Source organism: Lethenteron reissneri, chromosome 24 (genome assembly GCF_015708825.2).
Source record: "Lethenteron reissneri isolate LAM-NWPU_2019-01 chromosome 24, ASM1570882v1, whole genome shotgun sequence".
Lineage (NCBI taxonomy): Eukaryota > Metazoa > Chordata > Hyperoartia > Petromyzontiformes > Petromyzontidae > Lethenteron > Lethenteron reissneri.
The window spans coordinates 9,384,552-9,412,545 of record NC_083802.1 but is presented as its reverse complement, the minus strand read 5'-3'; the positions used below and the strand labels follow the sequence as shown (position 1 = coordinate 9,412,545).

The window sequence follows — 27,994 nt, the reverse complement described above, 5'->3', positions numbered from 1 at the left end:
GTTGTGCAGAGAGGCGCTGACACTTTGTATTTGCCAAAAAAATCCTTTATTCAACCATTAATAACGACATCAGCTTCTCCAGCAGAAGACCAGGTCTCCGATGCCAAAGTGAAGTTGTGAAAATCTCTACACAAGGGTAACAGGTTAAATAACGAATACAGGGCCGAGTCCCTGAGCCTCTCAAAGATGTGATCCACAACACAAATAGCTCTTCTCTTGTAGCTACACAAAGCCACGCATGTCCACCACACGAGTTGCAAGTTTTGCTGATAAAAACTTATTACTTTAAAGTGACTTTCAGGATCAACCCAAGCGACGTGACCACAGCGCAACTGTCGTTGTGTTTAAGATGTCACGATCGCGTGATGGCAATGGCTCTACAAAATATCGCGTTCATCGTCATTGTCAGCCTCTCCCCACGTGGGAATTTTCAAAATCGTGACCATCCACCTGGGCCACACGGTCTGTAGCCAGTGTGTAACGAAGAGATGATTAGAATCGATTGTGACATCTATGATACAAGCAAACAAGTATATTTGTTTAAACTCCAGCACTATTTGATGCTTAACTTCACCAAAATAGTGCACATGAGGATACATTTTTTACAATGTTTGAGAATCTATATACTAATGGTTATGTTGAGGCTGATGATGATGCCGTGACCAAAACGTGTACATTCGAGGCATAAAACACCCACAGATTCTTGAATCGAATCGTGAACCTGAATCATGGCAATTAATCAAATTGCTCACGAAATTAATAGTCACGTGCCTTCAACGTCCGCACGTAACTACAAGAGAAGAGCCATTTGTATTTTGGGTTACATCTTCCTTGAATGGGCTCCTTATGAAAGTCCAGTCAAAAGTATTTGCACATACATATATATATTTGCGCATGCATATACAATCAAACTATATATGAACAGGTACACGCATGAGCACACGAATACAAACATACAGACCTAAAATGTACATAAATACAGGGAAAACATACAACACTAAACAATTTCATAAGCTTAACTATTTTTGTTATATTACCAGGTAAGACGCACTGAGCTTTACAGCTCTTTTTCATAAGCGACCTGGCCACAAAGGATATCTCAACAACGAAGTGGCTTATCGCGTGGAAATTGAATCAGCCAAATACTCAAAACACTTGCTTGTAAATGTGGAGGGAAAAACCTGAGGACCCAGAGAAGAATCCATGCGACCATGGGGAGAACATGCAAACTCCAAATATACAGCAGGCGTCAGGGTCGGGATCAAACCCATGACCTCCTGTATACCAGGCGAGGTAGTTAACATCTCGCCACCGTGGCGCCCCAAAAACAAAAAGAGTGAAGCCCCCATTTTAGTCTCATAGACCACTGGGACAAGAAACTGCTGTTAACGAGCACATCTCAGTAAACATGAAATGTTGGTCCAATGTTGGCACGTGGTTGAAACCCATGGATCAATGTTGGCCCAAAGGTCCACGTTTACTGGAATATTAATACACGCAGTATATATACACACACACACATATCCTAACATTTACTCATGTACATAAAACACAAAATACAATGAACATATCCGTGAACACATGGACAGGCATATACGTAAACATTACAATGGGAATTATTTCTTGTACAGCAGCCATATTATACACTGTTGCAGCAAGAGTTGTCAGCGAGCACACACACAATAAGACTGGCATGGCAAGTTAGGGGGTGGTGCGACCAACACCACGTCCATCTACATTTGTTTCCCGAGTGCCGATGTTTGGTACCGGGTATAAACTTAAGGCTGAGTCAACCTACATGAACACACTTGCACGTCCACACAAGCAGATCCAAGCACAAACGCAGACATGCAAGCACACAAATTCACTTATAAACAGGCACACACTAATATACAGAAGAGATGTGCAAAAACTCGTAATCAGAGTCCACTATGCTGATATTTATGCATAGTCACCCATGTGCATTTGTGCCATTCATGGAGCAAAGCCACGTGTTGCCATTCATTGCCACACGGGGGGCGCTGCAGTTATCATACAAAACACTCCTTGATGTGGTGGTGGGTGTCGTTCAAATGTGATCACCTTTCCAGCACAAAAGGTGGAATTACGGATACCAAATACGGATGGCAGCTTTCATGCTGTTTACAGGAATACCTGTGCGTGTGAAAGCATTGTCAGCAAGTGGGTTCAGCCATCTGTGGCGAAGCAGTGTCTTCGCGATAGCCCTGCATGATAGCAATGGTGTGAAGACCAAATGGACAATATATTTGGTGTTATTATTGTTAAAAAGCCAGAAGTAGTGTCAGAAACGAGAACAGCAGCCATCCAAAAAAATATGGAAATGCCAAGCCGGAGTTCTACCATGATGGCATTGTCATATTGGTTTCACAATGGCACAAGTGCATCAACAGTGCTGAGAAGTGCATGGGGAATGTCAACTTCTTGGCATAAATATGATTTGTCATGTGCATCTCGGATAACTTTATCACCTATCGATGAGATGAAACTGGTCGAGCATTTGCCGCATAACCAAAAGTCAATGCAAAACATTGGCCCAAAAACAATTGTCACCGATGGAACTCAATGTTATGTTGTGTGTGTGCGGAACTCAAACCTTGTCCATGTCTTTTATTTTAATTTCAATAAAGACACTTTCATAAATACTTTCCTTATGTCCCATATAGACTCTCATAACGACAAATATATTCATGGCGCATGATGGTGAGGCGTGGCCTGTTTCCCCAGTGCTGATGTTTTCACACCACACCAGGTGCTCAGTTAAGGCAGAATTGACTTTGGCGAGGTTCAAGGCACATTCAGATACCACTCACCGGTATCCACTGGCAAGAATTGAACCCAGGTCACAGCGCAATGTGCAGGCCACAGCAGTGCCACTCACTACGCACACTCACGCACATAAAGCCATATACATGCACACACACGAGCCTCATCCAGCTCCACACAAACTCTGTATTGATATAAGTCTCACCCCAGGGTGGTGATGACACCCAGTGAAAGCTGAAACACAGTCCTTCACATCAGGCAGCGATGCATGACTGCATATGTTAACGCTGAAGATTCACTATGGGAATGGTGTCATCAACCTGCACACAATGTAGCAGTGAGTGGCTGACCACAGCATGCTGATGAACTCCAATGAGAACATCATATTATTTTAGTCAGGAAGTAGCAGGAGGATGGCCAAGTAGTGTTAACGAACCCTTGTGGCCGTGAAGATGACACCCAGAGATGATGGAATGGTACAACCACAGCACAAGGCAGCAGCAGTGAGCGATCATCTTATACACACAATGCACAAGGCAGCAAATGGTCATGTAGTGCTGATGAACCCCAATAAAGGCAGATGCTCTGTGTCTGTGAATCTGTCTGTTGAAAAGGTGTCCCTCTATCTGTGACAGTGTGTAACTGCCTGTCTTGTATGTTAGTAGACGATTTGGGAATGGGCGAGTAGGTGGGTCAACGTGCGAGCAGCTGAGAGAAAGGTCAAACAACCGAGTGTGGAGTGACGAGTTCAGCGAGTGGTCCAGTACGCGCAAGTGGTTCAACAAGTGGTTCAGCGAGTTAGTAAGCGAGTGGTCGAGTGAGCAGTCAAATTAAGTCACCGAGCAAAATTACCCGTTTGGACCGATCCATCAAATCGCAAATCAACCCTCTTCCTCACCCAAGCAAAAGGGCCCGGTTCACGGCAGACCTCCACCACCGTCACCCCGTCTGCTGCCCTCCAGGTTTTCGTCAATGCGAGCCAGCTCCTCCCCCTTGTTCCCGTCGGCCTTGGGCCCGTTTTTCCGGAGGGACGTGATCTGCACCTCCTCCGAGTTGGTGGCGAGGTAGAGTGGCCGGCGGCAGCGCAGCACCTGCAGGAAGGTGCTCTGCATCTCGTGGTCGCGCAGGGAGTAGATGATGGGGTTGACACCCGAGTTGAACTCGGCCAGCAGGAGGAAGAACTTCTCGTAGACGTAGAGGTTGCAGCCCTTCTTGCACACGACGTCGAGCAGCAGCAGGACGAGGGCTGGCGTCCAGCAGATGACGAAGGCTCCTGTTGCGGTGACAAAGACAAATTAGCCTTAACAGACTGCTAGGGCAAGTGCTGTTGGTGAGCACCGATTATAACTGCTGCTCACTCCGATAATGATATTGAGATCCTGCTGCTGAACCTGAAGTTTGACACAGATGCAGCCAAACCATTAGAACCCTGCTAAAAAAAAACATCCGCCGATATATAGTGTCATCGAACATTCCACTACTCTACAACTCTCAATGAGTACTGAGATTGCTGTTAAGATGGTGAATGAGCGCCTGTAATTTGAGCAGTGTGCTCATGGTCAGCTCTGGTTTGGTGGCAGAGGCCTCACTCGAAATCCATTAGAGTAGAATTTTTCTTTAAACCAGCTGTGCTCTATGTGAGCGACAATAACTTTCAGGTATTCTCAGCCACAACTACGCATTCTCTTCTCTCTGCTTGCGAAAGGTGAACCCCCCCTTTATCGGAACACATGGGCTGGCAAAAAAAACATCCAGGCCGTCCTGCCAATGACCCATCCTAGGTTTCTTCAGACTGTGTGGAGCAGCTCACAGATCCTTGAGAGATCTGTGCAATTCAAGGTGGGGGGAGGGGGGTCATCTGCCAGCAGTGTGGGTGGCGCATCTGCCATTTAGCTCAACCAGTTAACCCATAACACCTGGGTGTTCCGTAACCTTCTTTTAGCAAGCCTTCACACCACTTCATGTGGCCTTACCCAGCTGTGGTAAAATCACCGCCAATTGCCAAAGAATGGTGATTGTTGTTGTGTGTACTGTATATGTTTTGATCTATGTATATGTAGAGGGAACAGTGGCTTGTGCACTGCACTATGAATCCAGAAACCTGCGTTTGATTATCAGCCATTGTGAGCCGACCTAAGTGATGAGTGATATCTAAACTGGCCCTGGGCCCTCCTTAGCCATCCTGCCCTGACCAGTGAGGTGAGGTCAAACAACCCCCATGGCTACCATGCCATAGTGAGGCATTCATCCGGCAGCGGATCAACCAAGGGCTCTATGTTATTTTATTAACACTGAATAATGTACAGTATATATAGACATATCATTCAAATTTTCATTAGAAAAGACTTATGAATGGAAAACGTGTACGTATGTCCACATACTGTACATGCATGCGTGTCTAAGTGTGCATGTGTGCGAGTGAGCGGATGAGTGTGTGTTTGTGCGTCTGCGGTCAGATTTTGCTTCGGTACTTAATTCAGAGCAGATGGGTACAAAGACACGACCAACATTGCCGAGTCCCCACACATACTTCCATCCACACGCAGATCGCAGAGTCCATATGCACACACAAAGACAAAGATCTCCTCGCTTTAGGCTCAACTGACTGTTGGGGCAAGTGCTGTTAGGGAGCACCTATGAAGGTTGGCACAGCATACGAGGCGTTTGGTGGCCACCACGACACCCGGTCGCCGTTGTCTCTCAAGTGGCGATGTTTACACGCTGCACCAGATACACATTTGAGACAGTCGACCAGGACTGGTTCAGATATTTGTCAATGGTGTTGGCCCCGAGCGGGAATTGAACTCGGGTCGCCGGGTTCGTAGTATTGCAGCACGCTAACCGCTAAGCTTCTGCTCCCCCCACCCACACACAAAACACTCCTCCCACACTCGCACAAACACACGTGTTTGCGTGAGGGTGTGGGGAGCAGTAGTGTGTTGTTCAGCCTCACATTGTAATTGACATGAAATACAAACACGTACAGTCCATTTTGTCAATCCACTGCAGGATTAGGGCCTTCCAACGCCTTGCGGGCCACGAGGGATATTTTACCATACTTCACCACGCTGGTCAATGTGGTTTGGTGAGAGTGGGGAGTGCAGAATAATGGATTTTTCTTCAGTGCCCTCTGCTGCCTACAACGCCTACTGCATCGGTATTTTACACATGAAGGTCGCCCATCCAAGCACCGTCCAGGGTCAAGTCTGCTTAGCTTCCAAAGTCTTATGCAATTGGGCACTTTCTGGGCGATTCGGTCAGATGTGTTGTGTTCCCGTTATATCTATACCACCAAACTGACAATCCACTGGTTCTGTCTTGGTATGCTTCTACATCGAAATGGCCAATAAAGACGTTACAGTGTAGGGGCCAGAGGACATCTCTGGTGCAACTCCAAGGTGAACAGGAAATGGCTGCGATTTATGGGCCATGTAGAGTTTCAAGAAGAAAAGTTTAACATATTTGCAGCTTCATTTTGAAGGGGTCTGAAATAGAATATTATAGTTATAACCCGCCTTTTGCCCGCCCAAGGACGACGGGTGTATTGCAGTAAATCTGAAACTAGCAAGTGAAAAGCAGACCGCGACGTGATACTCATTGCATCCATCCGTGTGCAATTTGTAAGGCCACGGTGACAGACCTATTTCATTTAAAGGTTATAATCCCTTGTTCCTCATGACGCCCTTTTTACTTCTATATGTCTCAATAGCGTGACGGAGATCGCGTGACGTGAGGGTTCAGCCTTTGTAGTGAGGGTTGTGAGTTGACGCCGAGGGGGGGAGGCGCCTCGCCCCCCCATGTGGAGTGACGTCACCCGCTAATTACACTGTGTAACAATTTTATTTGTTCCTGGGTAGTAAGTGTTATTTCCTAATTGCTTATGCCTCAATAGTACAGAAAATGGCTATTATTCCCCACAAACTTTTCTATTGTGACCAGGACAGTGATATTTTTTAATTTACTTATTTTCAATGAGAAAACGGGCGAATTTGTCTTTTCCTTCACATAAACTCAGAAAAAACAACATATGAATCACAATTTATATGTATTTACACTAAAGTAATACGGGTCAGGATTGAACCCACGACCTCCTGGACACCAGGCAAGCTAGTTAACATCTCGCCACCATGGCCCCCAAACAGTCTGCGTAGGCGAGAGAGGATCTTCTTCTTCTTTGTACCTCTGTGCGTGTGGACAGTGGCTGAAAATGAAGTGCTAGCCTCAGACATTGTGGAGTAATAACTCTGTTAAAACCCAGACACGTTTCAGCCTGCCTCTGACCAGTGCCAAGCCTTCGGACCTTGATCAGCAGGTAACCATCTCAGAACGAGTATTTTCATTATCACAGCAGATTTAAGACTCACAGCCAATTGTGACCGAGTTAGTGACTTGGCGTACGGTCTAATTATGCTATAGAAGGGCTAGAAAGCCAACGTTTGGGTCAAATATAGTGAAGTCCATGCTGATAACTAGGAAAATAAAGAAGCAAATAAACATGCTTTAGAATGTGGGCCCATAAAACTTTAGGGGCCAGACGTTGATCGCCTTACTCAAAGAGCAGGGTCAGCCTCTGGCTCTAAGCATAAAACTAATTGCTTAACAGTATACAACCCTCCAAGCATTAGTGAACCAAGTAAGTTGCCTTCTTTGTAAGTGCGATGCAAAATTCTAAACATGGGCAAAGCCTGCTCCTGGTTACACATATATACTTAGGTGCTTGTTACGAGCACTTTCCCGAACAATCCGTCCAGGCTACTCGAGGGCATTTTGCCTTTGCTAGTGGACCAGAGCGTGCATGTTGTTCATGTATATTTGAGGGTACATGCAAGTATTTGTGAGCATATGTTAAACGAAAAATATGTGCACACGTCTTTGCTCAAGCACGATCTCTCGCCTGAAGCCCTTTCGAGCCTGGCTCGCAGACCTCGACATTGGCATTGAGCTTCTGAACATAGCATATGCAAGCATGTCCATTTGTATGTGTGCATGTAAGCTATGTATGTCTGTGTACATTTGTGTAAAAACATAGTATACAGTGTATACATGCGTACATCCCTGTACACATGCACGCACTTACACACGCATACATGCACGGTTAATATTGATTCTCTAAGCTCACGGTACACACATCAGATCATGTATGACCACCGATGATTTTCAATTCCTACAGGTCATCTGTCCATAATAGAGGTTTTTTGAGTTAGATCGCATAAATATATAAATGTGTCGTTAAAACCCGCCACCACCCGACACAGCCAACTAGTAAGGGTTGTCACGTAAACAGAACGTGGACAATTAGTCACTCGTACAGCACATCCGGTGTGTTGGAGAGCCAAGCCACAACATTTACAATCTGAGTACGACGTTTCGCCAGTAATTACAATTTGCGTCATCAGGCGACAGCCATATTTGTGGAGAAGTCCACCTGTTTCGTTCCTTTATAGAGGCGGAGATGTGGTGACCACGCTTCTGCGCTCTTGCCCCACGTGGCGGGGGGGAATTACTGAGGCATAATACATTATGCATCATGTAAGCCCTTTGAGCTTGTCCTTCCTGTCCGTTGTGCCTATTAAAATAGCCGTACCAACGGTAATCTGTAATGAGCACAGAGGTCATCTGTAATGAGCACACATGACCTCTGCAGCCACTAGAGAGCGCCACAATTACCACAATGTAACAACTAAACAAACATTTCACAAAGTCATCACCTTGAATCACAAAAATTCAGCGAACGGCCCCGACATTGAATCGTTATACCTCTCCTACACATTAATTAGAATTAGAATATTTGTTTATACTGGAGGAATCCGATGGGCTACAAAGCTCTTTTCCACAGACGTCCAGTTGGTACATCTCACAAGGTGAAGCCCACCGAGCTGTTAGCTTATGTTTCAGAAGCGAGCCGGCCACACTTGATAGCTGAACAAAGTGGTGGCCTATGTGGAAATCAACCGCCGCCACCACTCACCGAGGATGATGGAGACCGTCTTCTGCAGGTTCATCGTCGTCTCCTTGTGCTTGCGCGGCAACGAGCTGTGCCGAGACATCCGCAGCGTCTGCTTTCGCACGTACACGTAGATGTGCACGTACAGCCCCACCATCACCACAAACACCACGAGGTTTGACGTCGCCCAGAAGATCAGGTAGCTGTCGCTGTACAGCGGCGCCATGTTCGAGCACGTTTTGATGTTGCAGATGCAGTTCCAGCCGAAGGAGGGCAGGGCGCCCATGAAGACGGAGATCACCCATATCATGACGATCACCACCATCACGCGCCGCTTGCTCATCTTCGTGTGCAGCTGCATGCGGAAGATGGTCACGTGCCTCTCGATGGCGATGGCGAGCAGGTTGGCGACCGACGCCGTTAGGCTGGTGTCGAGCAGCGACTGGCGCAGCATCCAGGTCCGCACGGTGAGGTTGCGCGTGTTGGGCCCCGTGTTCGCGAGCAGGAAAATGTAGGCGATGCCCGCGAACAGGTCGGCCGCCGCCAGGTTCCCAAGCAGGTAGTAGATGGGCACGTGGAAGCGCTTGTTGACGTAGACGGCAGCGATGACGAGCCCGTTGGCGAAGAGGACGAGGGCCGAAACGAAGATGCCCAGCGCCAGCGTCACCACCTGATGGCCGCAGCCGATCAGAGAGAGAGGGAAGTTATAACGACCGGAACGCAGTCGGCACTCTGCGAGCGAAGACGGTACATGCAAGCGTTTGCCAAACATTTAAAGCTAAACGGCATCGGCGAACGGACCTCAATATAGTAAGATAATTGTTGCTAGATTGGGCCTTCCAGAGTCGTCAAAAAGGTAATTCGACGTTCACTAAGTATTGGACATAGTAAACATATCCGGGATCTTTAATACTGACTTTAAATAATTCTTCACAATGTCCTCATCCCAAAAAGGCAACATTTGGTTGCTAAGGATATCTGAACCAGTCCTAGCCCCTCCTCCCTTCACTATAATACCATGCTGACCAGCCTGGTGAAGTATGGTCAACCAAGCCCATGACCAACATGACATGGGGAGGCCTTCATCCAGCACTGGACTGGCAAAAAGGTTGTACATGTACACAATCATGATCATCCCTCCACGATTGATGAAAAAAATCTACATATTTGGACCACTTTGTGGGAAGTCCATTGGACAGACCCCCCCCCCCCCCCGCCATGGGGAATGTGAAATTTCCACTGGTTGCCCATGGTGCAAATAGAGGTGAAGAGACCCCCCCCCCCCCAACTCCTCCGAAGGCAGACTCCCCGACTACGACACTGTAATGAACCTGACAATGGTTTCCGTTACATACCACGCCAATTAAACACGTAGACTTTAGCGACCAATATTATTAACTGAAAGGTTTTTTTTAGTTAGATCACGTGACACAAATGCGTTAACCCAGCACCACCCGACACAGATAATTATTTAATAAAGTTTGTCACGGAAACAAAATGTGCCAATTAGTAATTACTTCAGCACATCGGCGTTTACCATTTGAGTGCCGTGACGTTTCGCTCGTAATTACAATCGGCTTCATTAGGCGATTTTTTTCCAGAATTGTGACAAACCTTACAATGTCGGGTGGTGGTGGGTTATCGACACATTTATTTTTACGTGATCTAACCCAGAAAAAAGACCTTTATTATGAACATACCACTCCCCTAATCTGGCACTTTCAGGGAGAGGGCCACTCAGTCAAGCAGAAATAATTCTGCTGTGTGAGCAGAGCAACCAGGAAAATGTTACAGCGCCCGGCACACTACATCCACAACATCTAACGCCATGGCCTTGGCTACTAGTCAGTCGCCTGCTCCAGGTTACCAGCGGCCAGTGATAATTTAATCCCAGGCTTTTGAGATTCCCAAATCTGCTAAGGCCGTGAAGTTCTCGAGACATGGCAGTACAGCAAGCGGGTTCTTGAAAGAAGTCTGTGTGCACCTCGAGTGCTGTCCCCTAGCATGCGTGGGTTTTCTTTAAGTTGTATTTGCCTGTGCGCAAAACACTCATTAAGGATGAAGAATTGCATTTACGTGCTCAGACTTGCTTTTATTAATCCACTGCTGGATGAGGGCCTCCCCATGCTGTGTGAGTCAAGGGGATTATCGGACAATATTTCACCACACTAGTCAGTGTAGTTTGGTGAAGTTTGGGAGCAGACGTTGGGAGCATAGTACAGTACAGCAATGGATTTTGCTACATGGTCCTTTGCTGACCACCGTGTTGCCGTGCAGCACCTGACAACAGCTGTTATTGCATGCTAGTCCCTGGAGATGGGCAAAAACACATCGTTTTCTAGGTAGCATGCGAGGTTTTGGCTCCGACAGATTATTCTAGTACTGCCGCTGATGATGATCAATAATGATGATGATGATGTTACTGACAGAGATGGGTACGATTAATTGAGTCATGCCGATTAATCGGGGCTCACCTGAAGGGTGCCCCACTCGTGCGGGAGCTCCTTGTTGCTGTTGTTGTAGAAGAATTCGATGGAACCATTGTAGTGGCACATGTTTGACATCTTGCTGCACACTCACACACTCACCAATCCACTCGCTCACGCACGCGCCCACTCACACACTAACCCACCTACTCTCCACTCGTTCACTCGTTCACCTATTCTCCCTCGAGTCCACTCTTCCACTCGCCCACTCATCTACTTGCTCGCCATTTGCCCAACCTACTTGTCGACTTCCCCGATAACCTACCCACCTACCTACTTCTAAACTAGTGAGCCTACTCTTGTACCCGCTTTCTCACCCAGCCAGTTGTTCACTCACTCACCCTCCCACCCAATAGTTCATGTACCCAACCACTAGCCCACTCACACACGCTATCAGTCAGACACTCGAACAGTTGCCCAGTCACCCACTCACTTGTACAATGTAGAACCTGCTCACGCCAGACACATGGGCAACATCACATATTACAAAATTATTATATATTTAACTTTTTACTCCGAATTAAATTCCAAATGCCACCAGCATTACAAATTGCCAAGAGACACAGCCGTGTTTGAGATCTCGCATAGTAAGAAGCATAACATTATATCATATCAGAGCATGACCTGGTCCTCTGTTTCCATTACTATTCAACAGTGGCCAAATTCCAGCTTGGAGAATGTAAAATATCAGTTTGACTCTTATGCGCTGAACATTAATTTGGGCAAGCAGGGGGGCAGGTGAGAAAGTGCTGCCTGCCACTGTGCAAGGGATCTCAGAAGTAGCCCTGCGATATTCACTTATGTGGGCCTTTCTCTAATGTGAAGGCTTTCGCTGCCATGTGATAGCACAATTGAGTTCAAATTGTAGGAAAATTACAACAAAAACATCCCATCTTTTGACCACATGGTTCAAGAAACAATCCATGCATCTATCAGCGTCATTTCCATCTGGTACAGATATAATGGGAGTCAATGGATGTCAGCGCACTCTGTTATGCATGCCGATGACCTGTTGATTTGGAGACAGGAGAGACCATACCGCTGAACCTGGATAGTCACAATGAGCTAAACTTACCGACAGCACCACCTAAACAAAAGATTTGCCCAGATACTGTTTATGACAAGCTCTGGTTTGGCAGCAGATGTCTTGCTCCGAATCAGTAGAGCTCCATTATCTTTTTTATTGGCTGCGTAATACTGTCACTGTCACTCCACATGAAGCTCCAAGTGTTTTTAGCCACGAAAATATCCCCTCGGTTCGCAAAACACGGACTTCTCCCTTACAAGAACACCTGGCTTGAAGCATTCAGGCTGGTCTGCCAACAACCCACCCTGGGTCTACCCAGGCTATACCAGAAGATAAACTAAAATATACCTGAAAGATTTAGACACATTTCCAACAGTGGGCTCCTTGCCAAGGCAAACAATGTGTTGGTTTGGTCATGTAGCCCACATGCCCAGCCACTGCATGCCCACACAGATTATGTTTGGCCAAATGGAGGTGGTTAAATGGGTGTGCGTCACAGGCTAGAGAATAGGGAAGGGCCGAATTGTCGACTTGGAGAGGAGTTGTCTTGTACCAGCAGTGTCAAGATCGGCCTCTATGGAGGAGACTCATGATAGATGCTTGGGCAGGGGAAGAAAGAGCAACCCTCACGAGAACAAGCAGAGCGCCAGGAAAATAAAATATAGCAAGTTGGCACAGCGGGGATCACAGATGGCACATCTGCCCAGTCATCTTAATAATTTAACAGGAACACACGAGTATGTCCTACGATCTCCTACCATTGGTCCTCTGGCACTTTGTGCGACTTCAAATCATATTTAGCCTGGCACAAATACAGTGGCGATTTCACTGCCAGTTAGTAGTAAATGTCGGATGTTGCTGTGTTGTCGTCATATGTTGTGTGTGTGCCTCGATATATTCGTTGGGAGAAGGGCAGTGTAGTGGTTAACGTATTGCACAACGAAGCCAGTTACCCAAGTTTCATTCCCGCCCACTCCCAACATCAGTGATGCATATCTAAACTGGTCCTCGGCTCCTCTAGGTAACCTCAGCCTAAAGTGAATACCTAGTGTGGTGTTTAAACATCGGCAATGAGAGAGACAAATATGAAGAGTGTGGTGCTTACCACACCGCTCCCTCGTGTGCTGTTCTGGCCTTCATTAGGTGCTCGCAAATAGCACCTGCCCCAACAGCCTGTGCAGGCTCCGAGTGTTTTTGCTTGAAAATACTTGCATGTATACATCTTGATGTTTGTATGTACGTGCACGTGTCTGTGTGTATATGTTGGGGGTAAAGTAGTGGTGCAGCAGTTCTCTCACTGCACTCTGAAACCCGGTGACCAGAGTTCGATTCTCGGCTTTGGCGAAAATCAGCGGTTCTGGGCACACTCTTCCCTAAACTACACCGACCAGCATGGTGAAGTATGGTTAAACAACCCCCATGAGTGAAACAATGGGGGGACCTTCACGCAGGAGTGAATTTATAGGTCTGTAAAACATGTTTTTATGATTTATATGGATATGTGTGTATATGCGTGTGTGTGTAAGAGGGCAGAGTGGGGCGGAGGGAATTCAGGAATGCGGTCGGACAAGACAAGGCAACACACCTGAAGCACGCCTGAAAAACACACGTCGAACACAATTCTAACACACATACAAATAAAATACAAAGATCCCCCATATAGCCTTAGTAGACTGTTGGGGCAAGTGCTGCTAGCAAGCACCTATGAAGGCCGGCACAACACACGAGAGGTGGGTGGCCAACACCACGTGCGGCCACCTTTGTCTCCCTACTAGCAATGTTGACTCACAGCACCGTGGACTCATTTGAGGCTGAAGTCGACATAGGGAGTCGCAGGACAGATTCAGATAAATCGTCACTGTGTGATGTGTAATCGTTACTGGTGTTGGCCGTGAGCCAACACCAGTGACGATTACCCATCACACCCAGACACACACAAACACGCATACCAAAACACTCAAATGCACAGTACAGACGCATAACCAAACCCACAACTGGCACATAAATATGAGCGTGGACAATTAGACCCAAGCCGAAACATAACATATAAAAAGATGGTTTAAAAAATATATTTTTTAATGATAGAATATAGTATTGTCATCAGTATGACATAAGTATACCAAGTTTGCAGTCGATACCACATTGGGAAGTGGGTTAAAATTGAGTCACGAGATTTTAGGAAAATACAACAGAGTGGAGTTAAATAAAAGCGTGTAAAATAGTCCCAGACCACACCAAGATAACACAGTCCCCCTTAATAAAATTTGGAAATTCAATTTGAACTCTCAATACATGTTTTAAAGGTTCAATTTACAAATGCCATTGGCAAATGTGACACTAATCTTCTGCTTCCGAATATTGTGAAGCGAGGAAACAAGCTTGTTCCAAAACGTTGGTGCTGCAATGCCAAAGCGTTTGTCAACTCTTCCAATTCGTGTTCTTTGGATAGTTAAAAGGTCGCCACTGCACACGATCTGGTTGGGGGTGGTGTGGCCATCACCACAGCCGGCAAAATTTCACTCCCATTTGGAGATGTTGCCATACCGCCACCACCACCACACCGAGTACTGATTTAAGGCAGAATAAACCGATTTAAAGGCTTTGGACCAGATATGATGCTCCGTGGAAATGGTGTTAGCCATGGCCCCTGAATTACACCTTGGTTACAGAGTTTGAAGCACAGTGCAACAATACATGCACAACCACTCCCACATACATTCAGAACTCCCCTTTATCCGCAGCCCGATTACCCGCGACTCCCATTATCCTCGGAAGCTGTTAAATTCGCTTAAAACTCCTTCTGCCCGCAACCCAATTTCTTCCTTTTATCCGTGATATTTTACCCCGCAGATAAGAGTGAAATTGCGAGTAACAGGACCGGCGATAATTGGTCCCTCATATCAATGTGGATAAGAAATAGTTATATATAAAGACACAATAGACAAACATCCCATGTACAGGTTATCCCTCTAAATATATTTAACAAATATTTCGTGTTAAGGCGATTGACCAATCGTGGACACTTTTCCATAGACGAAATTGAATTTCCGCGCGAAAGAAATTTCACTACGGCCACGAGGTCAAACAAAGTGCCACCCCGGGAGGGTGCGTCACCCATCCACGACAGAGTCACGGTGTTGCTGCAGTGCAACAGCAACGCCTCCATAGTGGCGTAGTAAAGAGCGTAGTAAAGACGCAAGCTCAGGGGGATACGGCAATCGGTCAGGTGGGGCCCCAATATTTGAGTCGACTCGCACGGTCGCGCACCTAGGCTATTGTATATCACGGCACCTCTCGCCAAATCACATCGTTACGCTCACGATCTCGAAGATTTAGCGCTGTGGGGGCACTCCGTTTTAAATAGGTTTTTGTTCTTTTACACTGTTGTTGAAAAAAATGTCTCTAATGGTGGTTGTCAAGGGGGGACCCAACTCGTAGCTTTGGCTACCTGGGGACGAGGGGGCAAGGCAACCCCTGCCAATGGCGGAGCCAGGATTTTCAGGTAGGGGGGGCAACCCCTCCAGCAATGAAAAATTATAGAGGAGTTGTTAGCAAGTAAGGACTTGTCCCTTGCTTTTTATTCGACACGTGTGTGGCGATGGCGCAGCCATCGATCGAGGGTCGAATTTGAACCGTGTTGTGTGATCGGCATCGCGCTCGCTGAAGGTGTTGATGCCTTCAGGGAAGTCGTGTCCTGTATACACAACTGCGCACAATTCTGAGTCACTTATAACTGCTTTGCCGTTACTTATTGACAATTATGGACTCGGACTATTGTCCTATCATCTCATATGAATCCCTGGCACATAATAATATGCTCCACAGTGGCAATGGGGCTCGCAAAATGCCGATGTATTACTAATTAACCCCAATGATCCGATCGAAATTAGGGATTTCGATCAGATCATTGGGGGGGCACGTGCCACCCCCCCCCGCCACCCCCACTGGCTCCGCCAGTGACCCCTGCCCCCACGCAAGTTATGCTTACTGCCTCCACATCACCTTTCCATTCAATATTTTTTTTTCAATACATTATAGTTCAATAGTTTTTAATATTCACGTTAATTATTATTATTTTGGATTGTGAAAAGTGACATAGGTGAATATTTTTAGATTAGGAGTAGAGTTGGAACGATTGTCCGAAATTCATCCCAATTTCTTTTATAATTTTTTTTTTATTAATAAGAAAAGCCATTCCGATTTACGACATTTCGTTTTAGTTTTCTTAAATCGAGGGATACCTGTACTGTTAATGACTTTCACAGCCTTTTGGGGCGAGTTCTGTGAGCGAACAGACGGTGTGATCAGAAAACACTCCTAGACACTTTTGTCTCCCCAGTGCTGATATTTACAAATCGCAACTGCGACTCATTTAAGGCTCATCTCGGGCAATTCAGGACCATTTCAAATATTCATACAAAGACAAAGACCCCCCCCTGCCCCCCATAGCCTTAACAGACTTGTGGAGTGAGTGCTGTGAGCAAGGACTTATAAAGACCACAAAGAACTCACGATGGGGAGGGGGGTGCATGGGCAGCACCATGTCCCGCCGCCTTTGTCTCCCTAAGTGGCGATGGCTTACGCACCACCGCAACAGGTACTCGTATGAGGTTGAGTCAACCCAGAGGCAGCCCCTGACCGGTCCAGATTATAATCGATAATCGCCACGCGTGTTGGTCGTGAGCGGGTCGTCGGGTTTGTAGAACAGTGCGCTGTCAATCGCAGACATTCGCACAATATAGCCACGGTGCAGCCCATGCACTGGTACCACCCACCCCGCAGGGCACCACATCCACTAAACAACCCCCACCGAGCGGTGTGCTGCTCATTGCACAAGGGGGGGCAACTCCATACATGTCACGTGTATACGCAGTGCAACCACAAACGCCAAACCTCAGCTATAATCGCAACATTAACCCCACAAGACTAGCCCTACCCTGAACACACACCCTGCGCAAACACCAACTCCCCTCTGAACCATAATCTTATCTTGAGCCGGGCTATCAAATTATTTAAGTGATCACTTGCTCTACCATTGTTTGGGCTTAATTGCTCGACAAATCAGATAGTGCGAAAACAGATAAGAAAAAAGTTTCACCCGATCTCCCAAGCTTTGCCTTTGGAACGGGAGGTGACGAGCAGGACTTGGAGAGGTCAATGCCAATTGCGTGCCTAATTGGGCACGGTCTGTAGGGGGCTCGAGCAATCGACCACACACAAGGTGATTAGATTTGTAATCTCCAGTTGATCAATCGACTTATGCGACTAATTGTCGCGGCAGTAACCCAAACAACACCAACGTGACCCAAACCCGAGCTACAATCACTATTCTAACCCCGGCTGTTACATTCTCACACGAGTATGGGTCCTAACCCTACCTCCGATTGCTAATCTTAACTCCCCAAACACAAATTCTGGCCCCATCATCAACACGGAGCATAACCCATTAATAAGTCCTCACTCACAACTCTAACCCTTCCATTAACCCTAACACCAGTCATAGTTCCCATCTTCGCCCGAACACAAATTATAGCCCTATCCACATCTAACAACCAAACATTACCATAACTCTAACTAAAACACTATCCCCAACATCGTTGACAGTACTAATCCTAACTAGCATTAAATCCTAGTGCCATCACGAGCGTGGCAGCGTGCCCATGATAGGGCCACCTGACGGCATCTCATGGAGACTGCTCTTCTCCAGGGGGCAAGTGACCCATGTGACTCATCCTAAGGCTGGCTGAACACTAACCACAGCACTTGGAATCAGAATCTTTATTTATCCGAGATAAATTGGATGAGCTACGAAGCACCGTCACAAATGTCCAGATGTTTTTAAACTCAACCCTTACTGGAGCTCTAAAGTGAACCACAACCCTGTCTTCAAAATCCTACACTGTACTAGTCTCAAGTCCTATATCCAATGTCACCATTAACGCTAACTCTTGCACTAACACGAGCCCTTATACGAGCTAAAAAAACTAACCCATGATGCTAGCCCTATTATCCACCATAATAATAATAACTGTAACCTAACTAATTATACCCTGGACTATGGCAGGGTTAAGTCCAGATAACATCTAATCACCTCATCCGTGCAGGGGCTACGTCTCTGTTGGGATCGTAACCCACCACGTACCGTTAAACCAATCTCATTTCCTCTCCACGGCACCAGTAACAACATAACTCTTGACATCTGACCGCTTAATCCGAGCCACCAGAGTTTACCGGCCCAGCCCCACGTAACCACAGTGCAGACTGTGCCAAAACACACGCTTCTGTATAGGTAGTTTCAGTTTGTCAGGCGTACGTCTCATCTTTGACGTCATTGAAAAGGACACTCAGCATAATAGTTCACTCGTAACCTGTCTCTAGGCCCACTCAGAACCAAGTTTCCCCGTCTCTTGGTCCACTCAGTATGTGCCAGGTATCCACGTCTCTCAGTCCAAGCTCCAGGTTTCCTTTTGTCAGTCGACTTCCGTGTCAGTTAATGGTGTTATTGACCACACTTTGCCACACTAAATAAATTAGCAGAAAATATATCTCTCCATATAGCAAATAAAAGTACTTACACTTCCCGTAGAACACAATGCATCATGGCAAGCATAGCTTCAGAGCAGCATTGGTTCAACACAAGCAAACTCTGGACCGGTTATGACAGTGTCTCCACAGCAGCCAGGCTTGCTTAACAAATGCTGGATATTACTGTATAGTATAGACAAGGCCCACCTCTTTATGATATGGAACCAAGACGTATATAGACGCTAATTTAAAGAAGAGAACTGCAAGCGAGAGAATGCACGCGTCTTGAAATGGGGTTCATGCACTGCCGTTGTGTCTGAATTGTGAACAACATTGGGCAAGGCATTCCACAGACAGGAGGAGCAGAACAGAAGGGACGGCCACCAATTGTGCGGAGGAGCCACATCCGGTAAAATGCGCAGGGCTCATGCCATAAAAAAACGAAGCCTTTGGGATGGCGACTCATATGAGGTTAGTAAATCAGGGAGATCAGAATCAGAATATTTATTTTTAGTGGAAGAATCCGATGAGCTATAACGCTGTTTTCCACAGATGTACAATAGGGGCGGGTTAAAATGTCCAATAGGGGCACGTCAGATAACTTGGTCGTCCACATTTGAGAGCCTTATATGTCAGGAGGAGAATTCTAAACTCCACTCTGAACTTTACAGGAAGCCAATGAAGAGGGACAAAGCCCAGACTATTATGTTCACAAGCTGGAACTCTTGAAAATATTCTGGTGGCCAAGTTCTGAACATACTGCAGTTTATCCAGGACTTGGGCAGAGGCACCAAACAGAACGGCATTGCAATAATTGTTGTTGGACAGCTGTGAAAGAGAGCTTTATAGCGCATCAGATTCAACCAGTATAAATGCATATTCTTACTCGTTGGTTATTTCGAACATATTCACGTCATTAATATTAACTCAGCTGTTATCACAGCCTACCCTGTCATAATGTGAAAAAGTAAATCACTTCTGCAGTTGGCACGATATTCCAACAACGTACACTGGTAGCAATGGCATCTGGAGGTATTCTGAGAAAAAAAAAACACACATCGGTGATCATTACACAACAGTTTCCATAGGTTCTGCAAAAAATATATAAACTGTTCAATCATGAATAATCCTCACCAAATCCTTCAAAAAATGTCATTGAAAAGGATTCACTGCTGACATTGATAACACACATTGAGCATAGGTATTGGTGTTTGCATGGTAATCTTAATTAATATCCATTTGCCCCCTAAAAATGTAACGGACAGAAATACACCATCAGTTACGACACAGGTGATTGTATCAGGCAAGGGAATTTAGCCTGGGCTTTCGCTGAAAAAAAATGTGTGAAGACCACCAAGATTTCATATAGCTTGGAAATCTTTAAAGATTTACAAATATATGTAAATGCCCAATCAAATTACTTGAGAAAGGAAACCGACTGTCAAAATAGCACCCATGAAAGTATTGGCTGGTGATCCCATTTATTCAAAAGGAACACACTTTTATTTCAGTCAGTCTTGCAGTTCACAGCAATGATGCAGTGGGTGAGAAGAACAGCTCATGGGCGTTCAGTTGATAGCATCTTGAAGTGGGGAATTCCGCCATTGCCTGGAGAGGTCTTGCCTCATCATCCTTTCCTCTGCCCACACGTGACCACAAGGTGTACGATATTTAACACGGTGTCGAGACGTTAACTACCTCGCCTGATATACAGGAGTTGTGGGTTCGATTCCGATCCTGACCCCGACGCCTATATATTTAGAGTTTGCATGTTCTCCCCGTGGAGCAATGGATTTATGTCTGAGTCCTCCGGTTTTCCCTCCACATTTAGAAACATGCGTTTAGAGTATTTGGCTGCTGCCATCAATTTCCAAGTGATAAGCCACTTCATTGAGCTATCATTCGCAGCCAGATTGCTTCTTAAAAGAGCTAAATATGTCAGTAGGTCTTACCAGTTAAAATCTGTCAGTCTTCAGGCAGCGAATACATTTTCTTCGAGTAACAATTCAAGCCAGAACAGACCACGAGGGTTGACCATAATCACGGCTAACCCCATTTCGTCTCCCCAGTGCTGATGTTACACTACACCAGGTACTCATTTAAAGCTGAGTCGACCGAGGCGAGGAACCAGGACAGGTTCTGATGTTGGCCATTGCAGGGAATTCGATCTAAGGTCAGCGTATTCTCAGCACCACCGCCACTGCCTATGTCATTGCATACACATGCACTCGTATGCAGACAAGCATGCAGTCATGCATATATTAACACATGTCAGATATATATACACGCAGACATACATCATATACACATGCCTATACTGTACTCACAAAACTATATCCACGACACACACACAAATAAAACGTCAAAGTGATATCCGTTTCCAGCGGTGGAAAATCTACATTGCTATGGTGGGGTGTGAGTCTATATATGAAAACCACCTCCCCACAAATTGGTACACACTTTATACTGGCATACAGTAATGGGCAGAGTCAACTAGGAAATAAAATTGCGACCATTTACCGTAGATTGCAATCAACTCGCTCTATGGTGAGTTACCAGGCCTATTAAGTAAGTGCGTTTTTACTACCGAGTCCATGATTCGTTTTCGGAAGTCCTACAACCACGTTTTATTGTCAGAGGGGCGATGATTGCTATGCAAATACAAATTTGCGTCAATTGTGGGGGTTAATTGTATCACATTTTGCCAATTTTGACACGGATGCTGGCACAGTGGCCGACACGTGGTGAAGCCCCTTGCGACAGGTCACGTCACCAAAGACAAAGATCCCCCGTGTAGCCTGTAACGGACTGTTGGGGCAAGTGCTGTTAGCGAGTAGCACACGAGGGGGTGGGTGGCCAACACCGTGCCTGGCCGCCTTTGTCTCCCCAGTGGCGATGTTTTTACACACCACACCAGGTACTCATTTGGATGCCGAGTCGTAAAACACCAGATACACATCGTCTCACACACAAAGTAATAAAACACATGTACACAAGCATGTGTATCTAAATTACATATCCTGTACTGTAGTCAGACAAGCAACACAGAAAAACTAACACATACAATCCGACACAACACACACACATACAAACACACACAGTACTAGCATATCTTCTTGGTTCTTTCGGTAAAGTCACGTAGAAGGGAAGTAATAAAATAATAAAAATAAAACACAATAAAATAATTCTCACGACGTTTCGGCTACAACGCAAGCAGCCGTCTTCAGGTGAAGACCAGGTCTGTCAGACGCTGTCTCCCCGACAGACCTGGTCTTCACTTATTTATTTTTATTATTTTATTACTTCCCTTCTACGTGACTTTACCGAAAGAACCAAGAAGATGAATCCCTGCAGTCACGAAAGCTTTAAATCGAAAAGTACTAGCATAGACAAACATATACGGAACTCGCATACACTTTTGGTCTAAGCATGAACAAAAGCACAAATACAGACACGGTGCACATAAGGAAGCTGGTTACATAATAAGAGATTTACAATTTTACGCTACCATCGCAGAAATTCACCATCACAGACTCACACACACACACCAACTCACATGACAAACATACCCCCATCACAACCCATGTAACTCACACCACCCCATGTAACTCACACATACCGTGACACAATCATACAACACAATCATACACAATCTCTCACAGCAGAACATGCCAGAACACACACAAAGACAAAGCCACCCCGTATAGCCTTGACAAACTCTTTGGGGCAAGTGCTGTTAGCGAGTAGCAGCACCTATGAAGACCATCACGGCACACGAGGGAGGGGGGGTGGTGGGTGGCCAGCACCACACCCGGCCGCTTTTGTCTCCCCAGTGGCGGATGTTTACTACACACAGCACCACGACCGGCCGCCTTTGTCTCCCCAGTGGCGATGTTTACTACACACAGCACCAGGTACTCATTTGAGGCCGAGTCGACCCGAGGTTGGAGGTCCAGAACCAGGTTTGGGTAATGGTCACCGGCGTCGGCCGTGAGCGGGGATGGAACTAAACCCAAGACACCGATGGAACTCGGGTGACCGGGTTCGTGGTGGTGGTGGGGGGCACCGGGTTCGTGGTGGTGGGGGGGGGGGCAACGAGTGGGTGACCGGGTTCGTGGTGGTGGGGGGGGGCAACGCGTGGGTGACCGGGTTCGTGGTGGTGGTGGGGGGCACCGGGTTCGTGGTGGTGGGGGGGGGGGCAACGAGTGGGTGACCGGGTTCGTGGTGGTGGGGGGGGGGCAACGAGTGGGTGACCGGGTTCGTGGTGGTGGTGGGGGGCAACGAGTGGGTGACCGGGTTCGTGGTGGTGGTGGTGGGGGGCAACGGGTGGGTGACCGGGGTTCGTGGTGGTGGTGGTGGGGGGGCAACGAGTGGGTGACCGGGTTCGGTGTGGTGGTGGTGGTGGGGGGCAACGGGTGGGGGTGACCGGGTTCGTGGTGGTGGTGTGGGGTGGGGCAACGAGTGGGTGACCGGGTTCGTGGTGGTGGTGGTGGTGGGGGGCACGTGTGGGTGACCGGGTTCGTGTGGTGGTGGTGGGGGCAACGCGTGGGTGACCGGGTTCGTGGTGGTGGTGGGGGCAACGCGTGGTGACCGGGTTGGTGGTGGTGGTGGGGGCAACGCGTGGGTGACCGGGTTCGTGGTGGTGGTAGTGGGGGGGGGGGCAACGAGTGGGTGACCGGGTTCGTGGTGGTGGTGGGGGGCAACGAGTGGTGACCGGGTTCGTGGTGGTGGTGGGGGCAACGAGTGGGTGACCGGGTTTCGTGGTGGTGGTGGTGGTGGGGGGGCAACGCGTGGGGTGACGGGTTCGTGGTGGTGGTGGGGGGCAACGAGTGGGTGACCGGGCTCGTGGTGGTGGTGGGGGGCAACGAGTGGGTGACCGGGTTCGTGGTGTGGTGGTGGGGGGCAACGAGTGGGTGACCGGGTTGGTGGTGGTGGTGGGGGGCAACGAGTGGGTGACCGGGCTCGTGGTGGTGGTGGGGGGCAACGCGTGGGTGACCGGGTTGGTGGTGGTGGTGGGGGGCAACGGGTGGGTGGCCGGGTTCGTGGTGGTGGTGGTGGGGGGCAACGAGTGGGTGACCGGGCTCGTGGTGGTGGTGGGGGGCAACGAGTGGGTGACCGGGTTCGTGGTGGTGGTGGTGGGGGGCAACGAGTGGGTGACCGGGTTGGTGGTGGTGGTGGGGGGCAACGAGTGGGTGACCGGGCTCGTGGTGGTGGTGGGGGGCAACGCGTGGGTGACCGGGTTGGTGGTGGTGGTGGGGGGCAACGGGTGGGTGGCCGGGTTCGTGGTGGTGGTGGTGGGGGGCAACGAGTGGGTGACCAGGTTCGTGGTGGTGGTGGTGGGGGGCAACGCGTGGGTGACCGGGTTCGTGGTGGTGGTGGGGGGGTGGCAACGAGTGGGTGACCGGGTTGGTGGTGGTGGTGGGGGGGGTGGCAACGAGTGGGTGGCCGGGTTGGTGGTGGTGGTGGTGGGGGGCAACGAGTGGGTGACCAGGTTCGTGGTGGTGGTGGTGGTGGGGGGCAACGCGTGGGTGACCGGGTTCGTGGTGGTGGTGGGGGGCAACGCCAGTGACTCACACAACAAAACCCTCGCACGAAACACCCCCAGAGAGCATTAACACAACAACAACAACACAAAACGTCTCCACTCGACCGAGTTAGCAGCGCAGTGCACTGATCGCCGTGTAAAGTAAAGACCCCGTGGGGGGGGGGTGGCGGTGTTTCTCCCGCGGGATCCAGGGCGCCGTGGCCCCGCTGCGTCACCCGCCAGGTGCGGGGGGGGGGGGTCCCTCTCACCTGTACAGGGCGGCAGCCTTCCTCCTCGTCCTCGACGATCACCTCCGTGCGTCGTCGCTATGTGGAGGCGGCGAACGCACACTCCGCGGTCATTTCTCCCGGTGTTCTTGTTCTATGGCTGTGCTCTCTTCTGTCTTGAGAACGAGAGAGAACGAGAGAGCGAGAACCCGCGGCGTCCGCTCGCTTCGAGCTGCCCCCTTCGCCTGACGCGCCACTCCCACCCACGGCGACTCTCGGTTATCCCCCCCCCCCCCACTGGGCCCCCCCCTTCATAGCCCCTCCCCCACTGAGCCCCCCCCCCTTCATAGCCCCCCCCCCCCCCACTGAGCCCCCCCCTTCATAGCCCCTCCCCCACTGAGCCCCCCCCCCCTTCATAGCCCCCCCCCCCCACTGAGCCCCCCCCCTTCATAGCCCCCCCTTCATAGCCCCCCCCCTTCATAGCCCCCCCCCCCACTGAGCCCCCCCTTCATAGCCCCTCCCCTCGCTCCTGTCTAAGGCCACCCCCTCTACACCTTTGCCCCGCCCCCACACAGTCGCCATGCCCCCCCCCTCCCATATTTGCCCCGCCCCCACACCTTTCCCACCCCCCACTTGCCCCGCTCCCACACAATTGCCCCACCCCACACACCTTTACCCCGCCCTCGTACCTTCACCCCCCACACACATCTGCCCCGCCCCCACACAGTCGCCATGCCCCCCCCTCCCATATTTGCCCCGCTCCCACACAATTGCCCCACCCCCCACATCTTTGCCCCGCCCCCACACCTTCCCCCCCCCCCCGCACACCTTCCCCCCCCACACACCTTTGCCCCGCCCCCACACCACCCCCCCCCCGCACACCTTTGCCCCGCCCCTATCTTGCCCCCCCCCCTTGCACCGCCCCACACGCCTTGTTCCACCCCCCTCCATTGCCCCACCCCCTTTGCCGCCACCCCTTGCCCCCCCCCCTCCATTGCCCCGCCCCCAACATCTTTGCCCCGCCCCCCACACATTGAGTGTTATTATAATGCATGCGTTGCAGTGGTTTTAAAAAAAGTGTTTTAATTGAAATGAACTTGGCACCACAGGCAGGAGTTTCACTTGAGAGCTATGTAACAATGAGAACTTGAGGTTGACTCAAAATGCGCCAGACACCCTCCCACTCCAGGTGCTCATGATAGTGAGCATCAAACTGCTCCGCACCCAGAGTCGAACACAAGGCCACACATACACTTCTTTGATCTCCGTAAAAGGAGGATACATTGTGATGTCCAAGCTGTGGAGGTGCAATTAAATTGGCATGGTCTCGTATCTCACAAAAGAGGGAAGCGAGAGACCACTTATTTTTCTCATGGGAATGATCGGATAGCAAATTAAATAAATATTTGGTATACATTGCTCAATTCAGTTCAATTCAGAACTGCGTTTTGTGTTTAGTTTGTTGTCCTCCCCCCGCACCTCCGATTAGCACGGTTGGCTATGTACGGTGAGAAAAAAACGTTCAACATACATACAAATGAGTATATCCACGCATGCCACCACTAAACTGTGGGCAGACCAGCACTGGCTTGCGCACTGCGTGGTTCACGTCGACCGAGTGGAAAACCGCCTCATCATCTGCGACAAAGAGCTTCACAGCTCATCGGTTTTCGCCAGGATAAATACATGATTTTGATATGCGTGACCCAGGTCACTCTTGCAAATGAGACTATATCCCGGTTCTCTTGAGTTCTCATCCGGAAAACAAAATCAACGTTGACCTTGGCTTTGTCAAACGCATCGATGGCAAATTGATGAGAGGCTCAAATTGTACATGTTGTGGATTTGCTCTCCAACGCACCGGTGTGCTGTACTTGCAACGAATTGGCACGTTCCGTTTACGTGACAAACCTTACGAAATTGGCTGTGTCGAGTGGTGGCGGGTTTCAACGACACATTTATATATTTACGCGATATAAACCCAAACGCACACCTCGATTGTGGATGATGAGAGGCTCCCATCGAAAGCCACGTGGGGCCCTCCCTGCGAGCGGCCAGCCCCATTGCCACACCTGAGCCCCCCCCCCACCCGCGAGTTGCGATTCGATTCCCGTGCCACTTCTCCAGAGCCGCTCGATTCCCTATTCCCTTTGGTGTTGTTACGAATTGGAATGTTCATAAGCGATTCCCGAATCGAATCGCCTCGACGAGGATGGGGTTTATTGGGTGTGGTTGGAGCGGCGACGTTTTGACGCTTTTGCTTTCTTCGATTTATAGAACTCCTGTAGCGATTCCGATTGTTGATCCCATTTGGGGCCGTCACGCACCTAGGGGGGGGGGGGGGGTCAGACATTTGTGACGATGTGTGACGAGGGGGGGGGGGGGGTTAGGAAATGTGACGTCACATCAAAATGCGCAACTTTAAGTAATTAAAGACAACACGTTCTATTTAATTAAATAGACTTTTTAATACATGTTTTATCCTACAACAGCAGAGTGCAGCGCCACATTGAATACGCACTACAATGACAATAGTTTAAAGCGATTTGAAGCATGTTTTATTTGTGGGGGGGGGGGGGGGCAGAGCTTTGTGACGTCATATTTGAGGGGGGGGGGGTCTGACTTTTTGTGACGCCGTATGACGAGGGGGGGGGGGGTCAAAAAATCGTCCAAAATCGCGTGACGTCATTTATGGACAGCCCCTTTGCAATGACTGAACCGATCAGAAAATGCCGATGGAGCAAAATAGTGGTGGTGGGGGCGGGGGGGATGGAATTCGCGTTCAAATTCTCCAAAGTAACTCTGAGATCATCATTAGACCTCCTTTGCCAGAATCAATATATAATAATAGGGGTTTCCCCCTTTTTTCTGGCAACATAACCCTATTAGTATATTTTGGTACTGGCAAAGGAGGTCTAATGATGTAGATGCTCACCCCGAGCCCGCATTACTTTGATAGTGCATTGTCTTTGAGCTGTACGCCTTTTGGTGTCCTCTGGTGTAGCACCAATTGAGACGAGGCTCAAAAGAAAGCTGTCTCTGGTGTGGACCAATCAGTTTCAAGGACAATGCATCTATTATCATAGTGGTTTTTTTTTTTGCATTTTGACCACAAGTATTGTGGTGAATGCACACATGATTCCTCGTAAAAAGGTTTCAGTTTTGTTACTCTTAGGTTTTTTCGGTAAAGTCCCGTAGGTAAAAAATAATAACAGAAATAAAAATAATAATAAATCAATTATTTTGACTTCATTATTATTTTTACCTACGTGACTTTACCGAAAAAACCTAAGAGTGTGAATCCTTGCAGTCACGAAAGCTTCAAATCTTCAGTTTTGTTGCCAGAAAAAAGGGGGAAAAACCCCCTATTATTATAATTATAGCTCTAAGATCATCTCATCAATGTACCCAGTAAATAATCACGATTCTAGATTTGTATCGCGATTATCGCCACATCGATTCCGACTCCAGCGGAGG

At 48.4% G+C, this 27,994-nt stretch overlaps 1 protein-coding gene across 1 annotated transcript; it reads right to left on the bottom strand.

The window, feature by feature from the left end:
- LOC133346525 (lysophosphatidic acid receptor 1-A-like) lies at window positions 1-24,753 on the bottom strand. Its single transcript, XM_061558169.1, has 4 exons — window positions 24,560-24,753; window positions 11,203-11,663; window positions 8,753-9,398; window positions 1-4,057 (listed from the first exon to the last, which is right to left on the bottom strand). Exons 2-4 carry the CDS (start codon window positions 11,290-11,292, stop codon window positions 3,702-3,704), a joined length of 1,092 nt encoding a protein of 363 aa, XP_061414153.1. The 5' UTR covers window positions 11,293-11,663; window positions 24,560-24,753; the 3' UTR covers window positions 1-3,701.
- Between the last annotated feature and the right edge of the window lie 3,241 nt (window positions 24,754-27,994).